The 20,830-nt window shown below is 36.0% G+C and overlaps 1 protein-coding gene across 4 annotated transcripts in view; it reads left to right on the top strand.

Annotated features, from left to right (window-relative positions):
- The window catches only part of DENND4C (DENN domain containing 4C), a 123,686-nt gene that overhangs the window by 45,643 nt on the left and 57,213 nt on the right, over window positions 1-20,830 (top strand). For all 4 annotated transcript variants that reach the window (XM_060609683.3, XM_060609686.3, XM_060609685.3 and 1 more), the window contains exons 4-10: window positions 391-460; window positions 2,550-2,719; window positions 12,812-13,050; window positions 14,727-14,793; window positions 15,850-15,908; window positions 16,730-16,874; window positions 20,086-20,261. In XM_060609683.3, coding sequence (XP_060465666.3) covers window positions 391-460; window positions 2,550-2,719; window positions 12,812-13,050; window positions 14,727-14,793; window positions 15,850-15,908; window positions 16,730-16,874; window positions 20,086-20,261 — 926 coding nt within the window. The remainder of the gene's footprint in view (window positions 1-390; window positions 461-2,549; window positions 2,720-12,811; window positions 13,051-14,726; window positions 14,794-15,849; window positions 15,909-16,729; window positions 16,875-20,085; window positions 20,262-20,830) is intronic.

Genomic DNA, 20,830 nt, shown 5'->3' on the forward strand with positions numbered 1-20,830 from the left:
GTACCCATGGCTATTAGTCAAGACAGTTTGCCCCTGGAGGTAATGACATCATAGCTTCTCAGTTACCCCAGTCTTCCTTAGTTTGGGCCCTACGGCCCACTCAGCTTTGTGCTGTTTCTTTCAAAGTGTCTGATTACACCATTCTAAACTTTTCAAAACTGTTTTTTTTTTTTTTTTAATCAATTTAATTTTTGTGGCAATGTTCTTTTACTCCTTTCTTTTAGTGTTCTGAACTTCATGTTTTGCTATTTTTTTATAGTCTGTAGTCTGTTTGATAAATGTATGTTTTACATAGACTTCAGTGAATAAATAGAATCTTTAGAAGACATTCAACAGAATCAATTTATTTTCACTCTTTGGTGTTCTTAAAAAATAATTTATATTTTACAGTGGGGTTCCAGTGTATTTCTGTGTTATAAGAAGTCTGTGCCTGCTTCTAATGCAATAGCATACAAAGCTGGTGAGTAAATTTAAAAAAATTTGTTACTGTAGTTATTGTTGTACATTAACATTTGGTTAGTTTCTGTAGTGTAGTGGTCATCACACTCACCTAACATTAACATTTGGTTGGAGGAGACGATGTATGCTCCCTTATGTAGTTTATGGGATTGGTCCATTCCTAAATTGAATTATCTATAATTTTAGCATGTAAAGGCTGTAAAGGCATAAGTTTTCTTAAATACATTACATATTACAAGATATATTAATATTACACCCCCCCTCCCGCAAACATGTTGTTAAGTAGAAATTTTCATCCCAGGTAAGCATTTGTGAAGTGAACATTCAAGCTTTTAGTCTACACTAAGACATTTAACAGTTCAGTGAAAAACTGCTTACTCTCTCTGACCTTTTATATTTTGGCAATCGGAAAGGTGTCAAACTGCATCTTTACTTCTTACATTTCCTTCTCTTATCTCTGTGTGTCTGATTTGAAACCACATGTTACTTGCCATGAAAGGTGGACTTGCTTCCTTTCTCCTTTGTTGCAAAGAATCAGCTATATGGAGGAGAGGAGGGCCTGAGAAACTTTTCTGCCATGAAGTGTTTGAGAAATCTATCGCCACATTCTTACTGCACAGTAAAGTGTCAAGGGCTGTAAAGATTTAAGTGTGACCTCTTCATCCCACTGGTATGGTGGGATAAAAACTGAAACTACAGGTATGCTCCAGTTGTAAATAGAAGATACTGGAATACTTCCTTGTGAAAAGAAGCAGTGTCAGTTACTTTTTGATCATGCACAGTTTTTATTTTATAATTATTATTGTTAATGTCTATTTATTTTGAGAGAGAGAAAGAGAGCGTGTGCAAGCCGGGGAGAGGGGCAGAGGGAGAGGGAGAGGGAGAGGGAGAGGGAGAGAGAGAGAGAGAGAGAGAGAGAGAGAGAGAGAGAGAGAGAATCTTAAGCAGGCTCCATGCTCAGTGCAGAGCCCAATGTGGGGCTTGATCTAACGACTGTGAGATCATGACCTGAACTGAAATCAAGAGTCGGACACTTAACCAACTGAGCCACCCAGCTGCCACAATTTTTGGAATAAAGTTTTACTTCAGGGAAGTCTGGCAAATCCCATATTGTCTTCTTAAAAATCTCAATTGTCTTCTTAAAGACATTCATGCTAATAAACCAGACCATGTAATTTTTAATATAAAAATGAAGGCAGCATCTAATAATTATAAATTTCAGTATCATTTTAAAATGTGATACTGGTAATACTGCTGTAATGTGTTGATTGTATGTGATTTCCTAAATTTGTCTGTGTGTTGGGGGGGGAGCGGAAAAAGTATCATTTTAAAAAAGAAACCCTTATAGAAACAAAGTTTGTGAAAGTATTCAGGTGTTTGATTAAAGACATGTTTTTAGAACGTAGAGTTTTGCACACTGAATTTTAACTCAGAATTCTGCTACTGACTTTCAAGATTTTAACTTAGAGGTGGTCTGCCTATTAGAGACATCAGAGGCTAATGAACTGATGCTTTATAGCTACTTTATTCTGAAGGGGCTTTGTTATGCTTGCTAGAGTGCCCCCTGCTCTTGCTTTGTTGGTCTCACATACTTTGTATTCAGCCACAAGATTTCTGTCTTGTTTACTTCTCATGTTGAATGCTTTTTATACTGCTGCTCTCTCAAGATGAGTTTAGGGGCTCTGATAATTTCTGTTGCCTTGGCATTATTTCATAACACTTACTCCTTCCCTGAATTTTTTACTGAAGTAGTTAGTAAATTTTCCTTTATGTTCCTTACCACTCTCCATAAGATGTTGTGGTATGTAGAAGAGAATACATTGAGGTTGGTGATCCTGTTGAATAGTTTTAGCTTGTATATTCAATACATTTTAATGTTATAATGAACTATAAGTCCATAATTTTTAAAAAATGGTAAATTTGTTAATTTATTTAAATTTCTGATATGGCAAGAGAAAAATTTATTTTGAAATTTCACACATAAATATTTCCATGAAATTTGCTATTAAAATATCCTATTAATATGTATCAGATATAATTTATGGAAAAGTAACTATTTAAAACTTTATTATTGTCTCTTTCTCCAAAAGGTTTAATTTTTAGATATCCAGAAGATGACTATGAGTCATTTCCACTCTCAGAATCTGTACCTCTCTTCTGCCTTCCAATGGGAGCTACTATTGAATGTTGGGATCCTCAAACCAAATATCCACTTCCAGTTTTTTCAACTTTTGTTCTGACAGGTTCTTCTGCTGAAAAGGTAGATTTTTTTCCTCTTTTATTAAACCTGTTTTGTCCCATGTTTTTAATTCCATAAAACGATTAATCTGATGTAAGTTTATTTGAATGTTAGGATTATTTGGACATGATATATTTTGGGTTAAATTTACACCATAATGCCCAAGGTGAGAAGTCAACATGACAATTGGTAACAGGATGCTGATACCTCTGGAACTTGTACAGAAGCAGATACAAAGTCTTTCTAGAGAGATACCCCTAAAACTCAAGCTTCAAGATAAGATTATAATAAAAGTTAGAAGACGTAAAGTCCATAGGAAGAATCAACAAGACACAGTACAAAGCTGGATTAAACCCTGAGGATGCCGAAATGATAGAATGACAATATGAAAAAAAACCCTGAATATATAATTGGACTGATTCAAATGAATCAGAGAAGAACAGTATATTTTGTGAAATGAATAGACAGCCTGAGAACAGAATTAGGTGTCTAGAAATGAAAAATACAGCCCTTAAAATTAAAGATTCAGCAAGTGGTTTGAACAGCAGATAAGACATACATGAAGGGGAAATTAATGAAGTGCAAGATAGGTTACCTCAAATGTGGCACAGAAAAACATAGAAAAGAGTTTAAAAATGGAGAGGATAGAATCAGAAAGACTAGTGGGTATTTAATGAATATCCTGAGGATCAGGATTCTCACTCAGTTGTCACTGAGGATCAGAAGACAAATAATATATTAAAATAGAGGGAGTAAGCAAAGGTCGTTTAAACAGCATATAGAAAGTACTAGCCAGACTTCAGGAAAGTTGGCAGAGTAGGAGGATCCTGGGCTCACCTCTTCCCATGGATACAACTAGGTGACACTCATATCAGTGTAAATAACCCAGAAAACAGCCTGCCAGAATAAACTCCACAACTAAATGTCAAAAAGAGACCGCATAGAAGAGGGTAAGAAGGGCAGAGAAGTGGTTGGGAACAAAAGGGACCTATAGGACTGTCTGTGGGAGAGAGGGACATCACCAGCATGGAGAGGGGAGAGACCTCACACCTGGGAGCCTGTGTGGGTAAGATGAAGCCCCATAATATTTGGCTTTGAACACCAGAGGGGCTGAATTTCATGAGTTTCTTATTTCTTGAAAGAAATTTCAAGATTTCTTATAACCAATGGGACTTAAAGCCTGGAACTTTAAAAATCAGCAGGCTGGGTTTTAGGAGAGCGGGGAGAGTGATTGGAAATTGAGTCTCCACCCTTAGAGGGACAGCACAACAAACAGCCTGCAGAGATACTGCATTGAAGCAGCAGTTTGAAAAATGCCTGGGGCGTAGGGGAGGGAGAGTTAATTACTCCTGTCAGAGTGTATCCTGGAGGGATAGGTTTCCCTGAGGGACTTCTCCAGGAACAAAGGAGCTGACTGGTGCCATTTCCCTCCCCACCTCCCAGCTTAAACTGCACAGCCACCTATGGGAACTATTCACTATCGAAGTTGCTTATACTGCACTCTGCCTTCCCAGGCAGGCCTGCCTCAGCCCTGGTGCCATAAGTCCCTTACCCTAGAAGACCAACACAGGCCTTGCCAACTCCAAGTCTCCTGACACTGCATTTTGTGGGGCTTCGGTCCTGGTGGCAATGGCTGGTTACATCCTATGGAGGATGTACATACTTTGTTAGAACTGAGCACCCTGCCTTTGCAGATCAGCCCCAGCTGGCCCTGGTCTTGGCAGTGCCTACACGTCCCCTGTGGAAGAGGGCTGTTGCAAAACTTACGGGCACTGTGTGCACCACCCTCCCGCCGAACATGTGCTTTGCAGATCACCAGGGCTGGTCTACGGTGGTGGAGGCATGTCCCCTCTGGAAGAGGACCAGTGCGCACCTTGTTAAAACTGCGTGGTCCACCCACTACTTTCAAGAGCAGGAGACTTAAGTGAGTTTCCTCACACAAATAGACACAGAATTAGACAAAATGAGGAAACAGGAATATGTTCCAAATGAAATGAAAGAACAGGACAAAACCACAGCAAGAGACCTAAGTGAAACTGAGATAAGTAATAGGCCTGATAGAGAATTTAAAGATTTTTTTTTTAATTTTTTTTTAACGTTTATTTATTATTGAAAGAGAGAGTCAGAGAGTGAGCAGGGGAGGGGCAGAGGGAGAGGGAGACACAGAATCTGAAGCAAGCACAGAGCCCGACGCGGGGCTCGAATTCACAAACCGTGAGATCATGACCTGAGCCAAAGTCGGATGCTTAACCTACTGAGCCACCCAGGTGCCCCGGCCTGATAGAGAATTTAAAGTAACGATCACAAAGATACTCCCTAGCTGTGAGAAAAGAGTGGCTAACATCAGTGAGACTATTAAAAAAGAACAGTTCAGAGATGAAGAACACAAAAATTGAAATTAAAAATATACGAGGTGGAATAAATAGCAGTCTAGTGGAAGCAGAGGAATGAAATCGTGACCTGGAGGATAGAGTAATGGAAAGTAATCAAGCTGAGCAGGTGAGAGAAAAAAATTATGCAAAATGAAAACAGACTTATGGAATTCCTCAGTGACTCTAAAAGCATAATAACATTCCTATTATGGTGATACCAGAAGAAGAGAGAGAAGGGGGTAGAAAATTTATTTGAAGAAATAATAGCTGAAAACTTCCTGAATCTGGGGAAGGAAACAGAAATCCAGATCTAGGAGGCACAGAGAAACCCCGACTTAATCAACCCAAGGATGTCCACATTAAGACACATAGTAAAGGGGCAAGAAGTAGTGATAAAGAATTTAAAAGCAGCAAGAGAAGACAGTTATGTGCAAGGGAAACCCTATAGGCTCTCAATGGATTTTTCAGCAGAAAATTTGCAGGTCAGAAAGGAGTGGCACGATACATTCAAAGTGCTGAATGGGAAAAATCTGCAGCCAAGAGTACTTTACTAGCAAGTCTCTCATTCAGAATAGGATAGATAAAGAGTTTCCCAGACAAACAAAAGTTAAAGGAGTTAAAGACCATTAAACCAACCCTACAAGAAATGTTAAATGGGACTCTGAGCAGAAAGGAAAGGCCATAAGTAAAAGTAAGAAAAGTAGGAAGCATAAAAGCAGTAAAAATAAGTATACCTGTAAAAATCAGTCAAGGGACTCATAAAATAAAAGGGTGTAAGGTATGACACCATATTCCTAAAATGTGATGAGGAGAGGAGTAAGGAATAGGATCAAACTTCAGCGACCATCCACTTAATATAGACTGTTATATGCAGAAGCTGTTATATTAAACTTAATCGTAACCACAAATTGTAAACCAGTAATAGATATGCAAAACATAAAGAGAAAGGAATCCATCTGTATTGCCAAAGAAAGAAAACTGTGAGAGAAGAGAGCAAGGGTAAAAAGGAATAGAGAGAACTACAACAACATCCACAAAGCAAGTAACAAAATGACAATAAATATATACCTGACAATAATTACTTTGAATGTAAGTGGACTAAATGCTCCACTCAAAAGACATAGGGTAACAGAATGAATAAAAAAAGAAGACCAATTTGTATGCTGCCAAGAAGAGAGTCATTTCAGGCCTAAAGACACCTGCAGGTGGAAAGTGAAGGAGTGGAGAAGCATTTATCATGCAAATAGATGTCAGAAGAAAGCAGGTGTAGCAATACTTATGTCAAATAAAATAGACTTTAAAACAAAAAGACTGTAACAAGAGACAAAGAAGGGCACTGTATAATAATAAAGGGGACAATCCAACAAGAAAATATAACAATTGTAAATATTTATGCATCCAATATGGGAGCACCCAAATACATGAAACAAGTAATAAACATAAAGGCACTAATCAATAGTAACACAATGATAGTAGGGTACATTAACACCCCACTTACAACAATGGACAGATCATTGAAACAAAATCAGTAAGGACACAGTGGCTTTGAATGAAACATTGGACCAGATGGATTTAACAGATATATGCAGAACATTCTATCCTAAAAGAGCAGAATACACATTCTTTTCAGGTACGCATGGAACATTCTCTGGAAAAGATCACATGTTAGGCCACAAAACAAGTCTCAACAAATTCAAAAAGATCAAAGTCATACCATGCATCCCTTTTGACTACAACATAATCAAACTAGAAATTAGCCATCAGAAAAAAACTGGAAAGAGCACAAATACATGCAGCTCAAATAATATGGTACCACTAAACAATGAATGGGTCAACCAAAGAATCAAAGAAGAAATAAAAAAGTACACAGAAACAAATGAAAATGAAAGCACAACAGTCCAAAATCTTTGAGATGCAGCAAAGAGGTTCTAAGAGGGAAGTTTAATACCAATACAGATCTTCCTCAAGAAGCAAGAAAAATCTCAAACAACCTAACCTTACACCTAAAGGAGTTAGAAAAAGAACAAACAAAAAAACCCCAAACCAGCAGAAGATTAGATTAGATAATAAGATTAGAACAGAAATTGGGGCGCCTGGGTGGCTCAGTCGGTTAAGCATCCGACTTCAGCTCAGGTCATGATCTCACGGTTTGTGGGTTCGAGCCCCGCATCGGGCTCTGTGCTGACAGCTCAGAGCCTGGAGCCTGTTTCAGATTCTGTGTTTCCCTCTCACTCTGCCCCTCCCCCACTCGCACTCTGTCTCTCTCTGTCTCAAAAATAAATAAACATTAAAAAAAATTAAAAACAAAAAAGATTAGAACAGAAATAAATGATATAGAAACTAAAAAAACAGTAGAACAGATCAACGAAACCAGGAGCTGGTCCTTTGAAAAGATCAACAAAATTGTAAATTTCTAGCCAGATTCATTAAAAAAAGAAGAAGAAAAAAGAGGACTCCAGCAAAATCAGAAATGAAAAAGGAGAAATAGCAACCAACACCACAGAAATCCAAAGAATTATAAGAGAATATTACAAAAAATTATATGCCAACAAACTTGTCAACCTAGAAGAAGTGAATAAACTCCTACAAACATATAACCTCCAGAAATGGAATCGGGAAGAAACAGAAAATTTGAACCAACTGATTACAAGCAATTCAATTGAATTGAATCAGTAATCAGAAAACTCTTAACAAACAAAAGTCCAGGACCAGTTGGTTTCACAGGCACATTCTACTAAACATTTAAAGAGAGTTAGTATCTATTCTTCTCAAACTTTTCCCAAAAAATAGAAGAGGAAGAAGAAGGAAAACTTCCAAATTCATTCTGTAAGGCCAGTATTACTTTGGTACCAAAACCAGATAAAGATACTACCAAAAAAATATATAGGCCAATATCTCCGATGAACATACATGTAAAAATTCTCAATTAAATATTAGCAAACCAAATCCCACAATACATTAAAAAAATTATTCACCCCAATCAGGTAGGATTTATTCCAGAGATGCAAGGGTGGTTCACTATTTGCAAATCAATCAACGTGATATATTACATTAGTAAGAGGAAGGTTAAAAACCACATGATCATTTCAATAGGCGCAAAGTACAACATCCATTTGTGATAAAAACCCTCAACAAAGTAGGTTTAGAAGGAGCATACGTCACCATAATGAAGGCCCTGTATGAAAAACTGACAGGGAAAAATAGAGCTTTTCTGCCAAGGTCAGTGGACAAGGATGTCCACTCTCACAGCTTATTCAGCATAGTATTTGCAGATCCTAGCTGCAGCATTCACACAACAAAAAGAAATAAAAGGCATCCACATCAGCAAGGAAGAAGTAAAACTTTTACTATTTTCAGATGGCATGACACTATATATATAAAATGGAGATTTCACCAAAACACTACTAGAACTGATAATGGAATTCAGTAAAGTTGAAAGATACAAAATGTGCAGAAATCTGTTGTATTTCTATACACTAATAATGAAGCAGCAAAAGGAAAAATTAAGAAAATCCCATTTACAAATGCACCAAAAATAATAAAATACTTAGGAATAAGCATAACCAAGGGGTGAAAGACCTGTACTCTGAAAACTATAAACATTGATGAAAGAAATTGAAGGTGACACAAAGAAATGGAAAGACATTCCATGCTCTTGGATTGGAAGAACAAATACTGTTTTTTCTTAATATTTATGTATTTATTTTGAGAGAGAGAGTATGTACACATACATGTGCAGAGAGAGAGAGAGAATCCCAGGCAGGCTCTGTGCTGACACAGGGTTTGATCCCTCAAACTGAGATCATGACTTGAGCTGATATCAAGAGTCGGATGCTTTAACGGACTGGAGCCACCCAGGCGCCCCAGAACAAATCTTGTTAAAATGTCCATACTACCCCAAATAATCTACAGGTTTAATGCAATTCCTATCAATATACCAACAGAATTTTTCACAGAACTAGAACAAACATGCCTCACATTTGTATGGAACCATAAAAGACCCTGAATAGCCAAAGCAATCTTGAAATAGAAAAATAAAGTTGGAGATAATCACAGTTCCAGATTTCATGTTATACTACAAAGCTGTAGTAATCAAAAGAGTATGGTACTGATGCAAAAACAGACACACAGATCAATGGAACAGCATAGAAAGCTCAGAAATACACCCACGACTGTATGGTCAATTCCTTGACAAAGGAGGCAAAACTATGCAATGGGAAAAAGACAGTCCCTTTAGCAAATAGTGTAGGGAAAACTGTAGGTATATGCAAAAGAATGAAACTAGATCACTTTCTTAACCATGCATGAAAATAAACTCAAAATGGATTAAGGACCTAAATGTGAGACCTGAAACCATAAAGATCCTAGAAGAGATCATAGGCATGATTTCTCTTACATTGGCCATAGCAACATCTTTCTAGATAGGTCTCCTGAGACAAGAGAAACAAAAGTAAAAATAAGCTACTGGGACTACATCAGAATAAAAACTTTTTGTTTTTTATTGTTTCAAAGGAAACAACCAACAAAACTGATAGACAACATACTGAATGAGAGAAGATATTTGCAAATGACATCTGTTAAGGGTTAGTATCCAAAATGTATAAAGAACTTACACAACAGCAAAAAAAACAAAAACAAAAAAAAAAAACAAAAAAAAAAAACCCCACAAATAATCCAATTTGAAAATAGGCAGAAGACATGAACAGACATATCTCTGAAGAAGACATACAGATGGCCAATAGGCACATGAAAAGATGCTCAGTATCACTCATCATCAGAGAGATGCAAATCAGAACCACAGGATTTCATCTCACACCTGTCAGAATGGCTAAAATCAAACACAAGAAACAACAAGTGTTGGTGAGGATGTGGAGATAAAGGACCTCTCTCTTGCACTGTTGGTGGGAATGTACACTGTACAGCCACTGTAGAAAACAGTATGGAGGTTCCTTGGAAAATTAAAAATAGAATTACCTTATAATCCAGTAATCCCATTACTGAGTTTTTACCTAAGGAGTACGAAAACACTAATTCAAAGGGATGTATGCACCCCTGTGTTCACTGCAGCAGTATTTAAGTAGCTAAATTATTGAAGCAGTCCCAAGTGTCCTTTGATAGATGAGTGGATAAAGAAGTGGTATGTGTGTGTGTATGTGTGTACACACACATACACACACACACACACACACACACACACACACACACAGTGCAATGTTGTCCAGCCAGAAAAAGAATGAAATCCTGCCATTTGCAACAACATGATGCATCTAGATCATGATGGATCTAGAGTATAATGCTAAGCGAAATATGTCAGAGAAAGAACAAATATCATATAATTTCACTCATAATGTGGAATTTAAAAAACAAAACAAGTGAACAAAGGGGGAAAAAAAGAGACAAGCCAAAAAACTAGACTCTTATCTGTAGAGAACAAGCAGATGGTTATCGGAGTGGAGGTGGGTCGGAGTACAGGTGAAATAGGTAAAGGTAATTAAGAGTTCACTTATCTTGATGAGCAACTGAGTAATGTATGGAATTGCTGAATCACTTTATTGTACACCTGAAACTAATATAACATTGTATGTTATATTAAAAAAAAGTACTAGTCATAAAAGATGAATAAATGGACCTCACTGGAATAGAAAAAATTCTTCATAAAAAGACAGCATTAAGAAGGTGAAAGCACAGCCACAGACTGGGAGAAAATAATGCAGTGTGTATATATATTCAACAACAGTCTCATACCCAGAGTATATAAAGAACTTCTGCATTATCAGCACGGAAGAGAAAACTCTGTGGCTCAGCAGTTACACTCCTGAGCATATCCCAAGGGAAGTGAGTGTATATAATTTCCAAAACACATGCATATGCTTTATTTTTAATAACCAATAATTCAAAACATGTATAAAGCAGTAATAATGACATAAATGATAATTTAAAACAAAAAGATGGCAAGAAACAATATTAGGAAATAAAAAGTAAAACTATGAATATAGTAGAAATGTAAGCATTAAAAACTCTCAGGAAATTTGATAAAATAGTTTATTGAAAAGTATAACTAACCAAAGCTGACTCTTGTGGCTCAAACAGGACACATCTGTAGGCTGTAAGTTTAAAACCACTGCATTAATAATGAAGTTTAAGTATCCAGCATAGTGTCTGGAATGTAAGTAAAATATGCACTGAATGAATGCCAATACTATATTAACTGGGTTGCTTACAACTAAGGTAAGTCTTTAGCTAATAATTATTTACAGTTTATCTCATTGAAAGCAATAAATACAAATGAAGATTTTAAGATCTTCAAATGCGTAAGAGTCACTAAATTTACTTTGATTGAGGGCACCTGGGTGGCGTTGTGGATTAAGTGTCCAACTTCAGCTCAGGTCATGATCTCACGGTTTGTGAGTTTGAGCCCCGTGTCGGGCTTTGTGCTGACAGCTCAGATCCTGAAGCCTGCTTTAGATTTTGTGTCTCCTTCTCCCTCTGACCCTGCCCTGATTGTGCTCTGTCTCTCTCTGTCTAAAGAAACGTTAAAAAATAATAATAAATGTTAAAAAAAAATAAATTTACTGTGATTGGTAGAAAACAACAAGGCCTCATTGAGAAGCTTTTGTCATATTGTTTGTAAAAAAAAAAAAAAAAAAAAAAAATCTGAGATCATTGGGGCTCCTGGGTGGCTCAGTTGGTTAAGCATTTGACTCTTGATTTGGGCTGAGGTCACGATTTCACAGTTCATGGATTCCAGCCCTGCATCAGGCTCTGCTCTGTGTCAGAATTCTTGGAATTCTCTTTCCCTCTCTCTCTGCCCCTACCCCATTTGTTTTCTCTCTAAATAAATAAATAAACTTAAAAAAAAATCTCTGAGATCATTGAAATAATTGTATCTGGGAGTGTTGTATTTGTAAAGATAAGGGTTAACGCAGTACACACACACTGTATGTGTAGTGATGTGCGTGTGTATATATGTGTGTGTGTGTGTCTGTATGTGTATATATATATATGTGTGTGTGTGTGCGTGCATATATATATACATATATGTATACACATATACATACACATATACATGGCTATTTATACATATAGTGACTAAATAGTTATAAGATTTATAAAAGAAAAGTATCACTGTTTCCAGAACTTTTTCATTACCTTAAACAGCAGCTTCCTCCACCTTTACTCCTGATTCCTGGTAATCTCTACTCTAATTTCTATGAATTTGCCTGGTTTAGGTATCTCATATAAATGGAATCATATAATATTTGTCCTTTTGTGTCTGGCTTATTTCACTTAGTATAATATTTCTGAGGTTCATCCATGTTGCAGTATCAGAATTTCATTCCTTTTTGAGGATGAATAACATTCCATCACGTGTATATACCATGTTTTATCCATTCATCTCTTGGTGGACAGTGGGTTGTTTTCACCATTTGGCTATTGTGAATGATGCTGCTATGAACATTGGTGTGCAAGTATCTGAGTCCCGGCTTTCAATTCTTTTGGGTATATTCTTACTAATTGAATTGCTGGATTATATGGTAATTCTTTTTTAAATTTTGGAGAAGTCACCAAACTGTTTTCCACAGCAGCTATGCCATTTTATATTCCCATCAGCAGTATTTGAGATTTTTCTTATCATTTGTCATATGCCCTCTAAACTAGTGTTTCTTTTGTATTGAGAGATAAAGAGAAATTTTTAAAAGCAAACTCAAATCTTGTAATGGAATTCTGTTTTACTCTGTAGGTATATGGAGCTGCCATCCAGTTTTATGAACCTTATTCTCGGGAACTTCTGACAGAGAAACAGCTTATGCAGCTGGGCCTCTTGACCCCCGTGGAGAGAAAAGTAGTCTCCAAATCCATCAATTCAAACAAATGCATTTGTTTACTCTCACACTGGCCTTTTTTTGAAGCTTTTAGAAAATTTCTCATGTTTATCTACAAACTTTCTGTGTCTGGACCACATCCTCTTCCCATTGAAAAGTATGTATGATGATAAGAAAGATGTCTGGTAGAAAAGCTGGTTGTATATGTGTACATTTCATTGTTTACCTGACTTAAGCAAAAAAATTGAAAGGGAAGAAGAGTCACAGTCACCTTACTTTTTACTTGTTCCCTTCTACACCTGAGTCATTGATTTTAAAACTGAGGAGTGGTAGTTAGAATGATCAAATAATAATCTTTTGAAGATTCAGCTGAGGAAGAACTCATTATACAGTGTATTGTCTGTGTTCTTCCTGTATATTCTCTAATAACGAAGAGAAAAATAACTATTGACACACACACACACACACACACACCCACCCACCCACCCACCCACCCAAACCATATAAATGGCATTCCAGGTTCTAACTATAAAGCATCTCAAAACTGATGTAGAAATTAAGAAGGGTGAGTTAATTGATGCCAGAAGTGAGGTTTGGGTTTTAGTATTGAGAGACCGTCCTTATTTTCCACTTGATTTGTAATTCCCTTTGTCATGGAAATCTGTTGTAAGCAAGAAGAATATATGTGGAGCCACTGCCTTTTAAAAACCACATCTTGGGGCGCCTGACCGGCTCAGTGGGTAGAGCATCCTACTCTTGATCTGAGGGTCACGGGTTCAAGACCCACACTGAGTGTAGAGATTATTTAAAAAAAAAACAACATCTTTTCAGACTTCTAGTGGCACACTGGCTTTTGTGGATTGTAGTAAGTGCTTTATTTATCCTCCTAACAAACCTGGGCATGTTCAGAGCTTGGTGGAAATGTATTATAGTGTGGATAAACATGGATTTTTCATACAATTTCAGAAATTTCACATTACAGCAGAAAGAATATCAGCGAAGGATTCTAGGTAGTAGAAGAATAGGGCAGTTCTCTGTAGGTTTTAAAATAATGCTGCTCAAAAAGTATCTTAAGAAAGTAGTAAAGTACTGTGCTTAAACTTACCACAATTTGGTGTAGAAATATGGGTTCAGCTTTCATGCTGTACTCTTGGAATGCCAAACTAATAGTTCATAGTTCTAGGTTTAACTTTCAGCTTTCAGATTAACTTAAAATTGTTTGAAATAAAACTTAATGTTAGGGACAAGTTAGCATCCTTTTGAAAAATTGAGGTTCTATGAATAGTTTGAGGAAATAAAATTAGGGTATGTGATCAATATTTTTTTCTCAGTTGCATGTTAGTGGCTCCTAAGAGCTCAAAGCTTTGAAGAAACTTAAGCATTATTTGTAGGTGGAGAAATAGAGAGGCAAGTGGTTTGCTCAGAGTTATAGTAAAAGAACTATATTGATTAAATTACTATTTAATTAATATTAATTACTTATTAGGATTAAATTATATTGTATCACAATTGCTCACCGTACTGGCACTGGTATCAGAACAATAAAAATAAGCTTCTTTCATGAAAAGTATATTTGTGTTACTCTTATTTTCCTTGCAATATTAAGGTATATTAATATGGACTTTTAATAAGGAAATACATTGTACATTTCAGAAGTTTAGTGGGATGAGTACATTTATTTGCGCTAAGGATATTTATTTAGCATAAGTTTTAGGTCAGTGGCTTTGTCAGATCTAGGATGATATATCTAATATATTTAATATACTTAGAATTTGTTAAAATCTAAACATTTTAGAAAAGTAATTATGATCTGTATTTCACCTTTTTTTTCAGGCATATTTCACACTTTATGCAAAACATCCCTTTTCCTTCAGCACAAAGACCAAGAATCCTTGTACAGGTAATCAGAACAAGTCCATTGGAGGACGATCTGCATTATGTTCATTCTCGTCATTGCAGAGTCAATTCTGTGGCCCCTTGAGTTTGAGGCAGAGCAACATGTGTTCATAAAGGCCTGGAATCTCCTGTATTTTATATTTTATCTGGGTGCACACAGTTGGCATAATTATAATCTTTGATTCATGACATTATCACCATTGGCCTGTGCATGCCATTTATGTAGCTGATTTTAATAATGTAATTAAAATAGAGCAACTAATAAATATTAAATATAAAGTGATTTGTGGTTGGAGGGAAAAAGTGAAATAGTCTGTAGTGGTCTTCACATTTTCTGTGTTAAATGACCAGTTTCTTTTTATTTCCAATCAGTGGCAGACCTATATAAGTATACAGCTTGTTCCATTTGCACCTTACCATGTGAGACCAGTGTAGACATGAACATGTCTGTACCCTGTCCAGAGACATGAGTCCTCTGATCACGTACTTGGATGTGGGAGCAGCGTCTTATTGCCGTAAAAGCTTCTAAATGGCTTGCTCTCCATTTATATACTATCTTTTCCTGGGCCAATAACAATTTGCAGACTGACACTTTGAGTATCATTGATATGTAGAGGCAAGCTATTGTAAATTTTTTTCTAAGATGTTATCAACTTTATGTGTGATATGGTGGCGTTAAGTCAAATACTGTTGATCTTGAATGTACTTCAGTTCAGCAAGTATATACTTCAGTTCAGAAAGTATTAATATATAGTAATCAAGCCAAATGCTTACCAGTCTGTAGAGTAAATAAACTTCAAGCTTTTAAAAAGCAATTATTCCATAATTTAAAGGTAACTATTATAAATAATTAACTGAATCCAAATTCAGTTGAATTAACCATTTAATTTAAAAGACCTAAAATAATACCTCTGAGTAAATACAGCTATTGTTTAATAGCTTACTACATTTCCAAAACTATGTCAGTCTGCCTATTAAACTATTTTCTGTTTTACCTGATGTAAATATTTAGGTTTCAAGATTGGCTTGATTAATTCATCTTTTTTTTTTTTTTTTTAAGCTTTCAGTCCATGATGCATTAATATTATCACAGCCAGTTTCTACACCTTTACCATTAAGGTAATTATTAATGGTATCTAAAATGATATATTCATTCACTTGGAGCAGAATGCTTGAAAATATTTTAATAAAGTTAAGTGTTATCTTTTACATTAGTATAGCCTTCATATTTCTATCTTTGATAGCTGGGTGGATGGTGGGCCATTCACCATTTTAAAAATGGAATATTTAAGAGAGTTGCAAGATTGGGTGTGGGGAATACCTCCCTCTTCCCCATCCCCTCTATCCAGTTTGTAGCTAAATATTCAAAGTGAACTGATTTTATCCTCCCCAAATGTCTCGAATCTCTTATGTTCTGTTTATCTGCATCAAAAGTCCAGGATAGCATGATCTCTCACCTGGACAACTTCTATTAACCTTTTAAGTGGTATCCTTCTGTTCTTCCTTCATTTCTTTATCCACACTGCAGCCAGGTGTTCTTTTGAGAATGTAAATATAATTTGTGTCATTTCTATTTTGACATAATCTTTTGACCCTTCCCTACTATGCTTTAGTCACAATAGGTGTATTTCAATTTTGCAGACATCACGGTAGCTTTTTCTTGCCTCATTGCCTTTGCATGTGTTGGCTTCTCCCCAACCCCACCTCCAAATGGTAGTTCTTTGGGAAAATCTTCCCTGATAAACTCTCCTCTCATTACTAAAGGTTGAGACTGAAACATTGTTAGACTAGCTCAATAAATTTGCTACTTCTCAGTGATAACTACATCAGGTCTTGAAATTAACATTACACTCTCAGTCTGTTAATATTTAGGAAATAGTTTATAAGCAAATCTTAACATATTTTAGCAAAATAGTTCATCTTTTTTTCTTTTCTCCTAGTGGAGCCAACTTTAGCACCTTGTTAATGAATCTGGGTCCTGAGAATTGTGCAACACTGCTGCTCTTTGTTTTACTTGAGAGTAAGATTCTGCTACATTCTCTTAGGCCAGCTGTGTTGACTGGAGTAGCTGAAGCTGTTGTAGCTGTAAGTATAGAATTTTCCTTATAGTACAGGATTACTGGTGGGACATTTTTACTCTAAAGGGAAATTTCCTTCAATGAAAGCAACTTTGAAATTACCAGTAAAAGTTTAACATAAATACAATAGAGCGGCAAAGAGAAATAGTAAGTATAAAGAAAGAAAGTGATTTCTGTTTGAGACAAAATTTTAGTTTCTGATTTTTCATATATTTGAGTGGTTCAGAGAATCTATATGATTATAGAATGTAAACTTGTGAATGAAGCTTATTGTATTAAATGAGAGGCTGTGATCAATTTCATCTGCCCCAAAATTATGCAAATGAATTGCACATTTAATTACTCTCAGTTTTAACTTTTAATCACTGTGAGCCAATAACATAGGAAATTCTAAGTGATTGTGAAATAGGATAATGTACTAATGCTTAACTCTTAGGTAAAACATAAATAAAATTAAATCGAGTCCTCTGTGTTTTGATGGCTTCCCATTACAATTAAAGGTCTGATCATATAGGCTTTATAGATCATAGTGTAGAATTTTGGGTGTTCCATTTCTCCAAATTTATTTTCCATTGCATATTTAATTTAAAATAGTTGACTGTCCTGTCTTCCATTTTAAGAATGTAACTCTCATGGAATAAATACCTAGTCTCTTCATTATCCTTGTGTCCTCAGCGCTTACCACAGCTAAATAACAAGGAATAAGCATCCAATAAACACCTGTTAAATCAGCAAATGAGGTATGTCTCTGAGACCTTAATCTGGCCAGAGAAATGCTACTAGGACTGAAAAACATAGTAACCATGTGAGATAGTTTATAGGGGGCATATATCCTCATTGCATATTAATTTTCCAAACCTCCACAGTTGCATATGAAAGCAAAAGCCATTATAACATGAAAATATTTGTTAATAAACTGACCAGTTTTATGAAGTTCCCACTGCTTCTCATAAAACATTAGTGTTTATTTACGTTCCTTTGTCAGAATCTTTGTGGCCCAGTCTCTTGATTGATTTCAGCAATACAGTGCAAGAACAGGTGGAAAAATTGTAATGTGAAATTGGAATTCTTATGCAAAATGCAAGATTGCATGAAATTTGTGTAAGTGATGTTGGAGAACTGCCTGAAATGCATGCAAAACCATTAAAGAGAAAATGGAAAGGAGTGATGAGAGGATAAATTCTTCAAAAGGAGAATGAATATCAAAGAATTAACGGAGCTCCATTTGTAAAAATGCCCCTATTTATGATTGAGCTGTAAAAGGTCAAAGGTGAATACAAGGGTGTCACATTTTGCTGTTAGATAGTTTTGTTGTAAAAAATTTTTTTAAAATTTTTTTAACGTTTATTTATTTTTGAGACAGAGAGAGAGCATGAACAGGGGAGGGTCAGAGAAAGAGGGAGACACAGAATCTGACATAGGCTCCAGGCTCTGAGCTGTCAGCACAGAGCTGGACGCGGGGCTCGAACCCACGGACCACGAGATCATGACCTGAGCCAAAGTCGGACGCTTAACCGACTGAGCCACCAAGGCATCCCTAAAAATTTTTTACATAGTTGCAGGTGTAACATATGTTGAATAGAACATGTTTTTACTGAATGTGTCTGAAGTCCTTGCAAGGTCCTGTGGGAGTGGCTCTCTCTGGCTGCTCTCTGATCTCATTCCCTGCTACTCTGCCCCCTTGCTTACTCTGCTTAAGCAAGTAGCTACTCCTGAAGCATGTTAGCCACGCCCATAACTTAAGGCCTTTGCTCTAGCCGTTCCTTCTCTTGAAAGCACCCTTCTCCTAGATGTCCCATTGGCTGAATCCCATACCTCCTTCAGGTTTAGGCTCAGTTGTCATTTTCTTAATAAGGTCTAACTTGTTTGACCTATTTAATGATATAACCTACTCTCCTCTTTCCTATTATGAACTCTAATGCCCTTAAGTTGGCTTTACTTTTTCTTTTTCCATAGCACTTAGCATTTCCTGATATGGGATATATATACTTTTTTATTTTGTCCTCTGTTGATTTTCTGGCTCTTTCTGCTAGACCAAGTGGTGGCAAACTATGGCCCACTGGTCAAATCCTGCTTGCAACCTGTCTTTGTAAATAAAGTTTTACCGGAACATAGGCCATTTATTTACACAATGCCCATGGCTGCTTTCATGCATGGAGACAAAGTTAAATATTTATGAGAGCCCATATTGCTCACAAGGCCTAAAATATTTCCTATCTTTCTTGTACAGAAAAAGTTTGCTGACTTTTTTTCTACACCATAAACCTCACGAGGGCAGCACTCTTTGTTTTACTCACTGTTCTTAGCCCCATCGAGAACAGTGCTTGGCTCAAACTAAGTGCTGGAATATTTGATAAGTAAATAAATGGTTGAAGATAAAATCCTAATTCTAAATAACTATCTGGAATAACCGGCAGATGTAATAAATGCTATAGGCATTTCTTTGGGGTGAGTGATAAGTGGATAAGGTATATAGCAAGGATTTTTATAGTAGAGGAAAAATTTTATCATCAGTGATTAGAATTTTCATATTAGCTGGTAATTAAAATTTTAATCTTTTTTTTAACTTATCGAAACTTTTTTTTTTAAAGCACATATGATACAATTAAAGTATAGCTTTGTAAAAAGCTGATAGATTCTTAAGATATGTTTTATATTGACTGGTATTTTTTTAAGATGCCAAGCTTCACGGAAGTTGAATCATTTTATGTTTATTTGAGTAGGAAATTTTTTTGTTGAAATTTTCAGCTGACTATTGCCATTTTCAAGAGAATCAATTTAATTTTTTCAGTCCTTGGAGTTTTAGTTGGATTTTAGTCAAAGGTTATTTTGAAAATTAGTCGATGGATGAAATGCATAAGAGTTAAAGATCATGAGTTTGTTTTATAAGTTTTAGGGGCAGTTTTCTCTCTCTGTTTTGACTTTTTCCAAAAAAATGTTGGATGTGGGTTTTGTATGGCATCAGAAGAATTAACATGCAAAGAGCTGTTAGCATTTTTATTGTGCTTGTGATAATTGTCATGTGTGAGGATTTAATCACATTGGTTCATGGTGTTGCTTAGTAATATTTTATAGTCATTTGGTTTTTGGAATGAAGTGTAAGATAAAAGAAACTAGACTGTACTGCTTTTAATGGTCACTTTCAGTAATATTAGTTAATTACATACCTTTTGTTGCAAATTTCAAATTTGGTTAATTTTTTAACGCTTTTTTCCCAGATGATCTTTCCATTTCAGTGGCAGTGCCCGTACATTCCCCTTTGTCCTCTGTCACTGGCGGCAGTGCTTAGTGCACCTTTACCATTTATAGTTGGGGTCGACTCCAGGTATTTTGATCTTCATGACCCACCCCAAGATGTTGTTTGCATTGACTTGGATACAAACATGTTATATGTGTAAGTTGATTCTTTTTATATTCTCTCCCATTTGTATCCCCACCCCCCACCATATGTAGTTGTTGCAGCTCTTTGAAAACATCTAGAAACATGGTATTTTTTAAGATTGATAATAAATTCTCAAATTTAGTACAATGATTCTCAATGAAGGCAGGAATCAGAATCCTGGAAAGTTTGAAAAAGAACATGTTCAACATTATAATATTTTGAAAACAGTGTTGGCAGAAAAGATGGATTTGAAAAAAAAAGGGATAAACACTGCTTTCAGGTCTCAAGAGATGATATGCTTTCTAGCTTTAATTCAAAATCCTTATGTAAGCTTTTAAAAAATGACTTTAGTCAGAATATAGGATAATATTAGGCTGTTTCCTTAGTGGTCAAGATTTGAATTTTTTAAGGATCTATTTTGTTGCGGAGAAATCGATTTTTTTTTTAAATGTTTATTTTTGAGAGAGAGAGACAGAGCACAAGCTGGGGAGGGGCAGACACACACACACACACACACACACACACACACACACACACACACACAGAGAGAGAGAGAGAATCCGAAGCAGGCTCCAGGCTCT

The sequence above is a fragment of the Panthera onca genome, chromosome D4 (genome assembly GCF_046562875.1).
Source record: "Panthera onca isolate mPanOnc1 chromosome D4, mPanOnc1 haplotype 2, whole genome shotgun sequence".
NCBI classification, from domain to species: Eukaryota; Metazoa; Chordata; class Mammalia; order Carnivora; family Felidae; genus Panthera; species Panthera onca.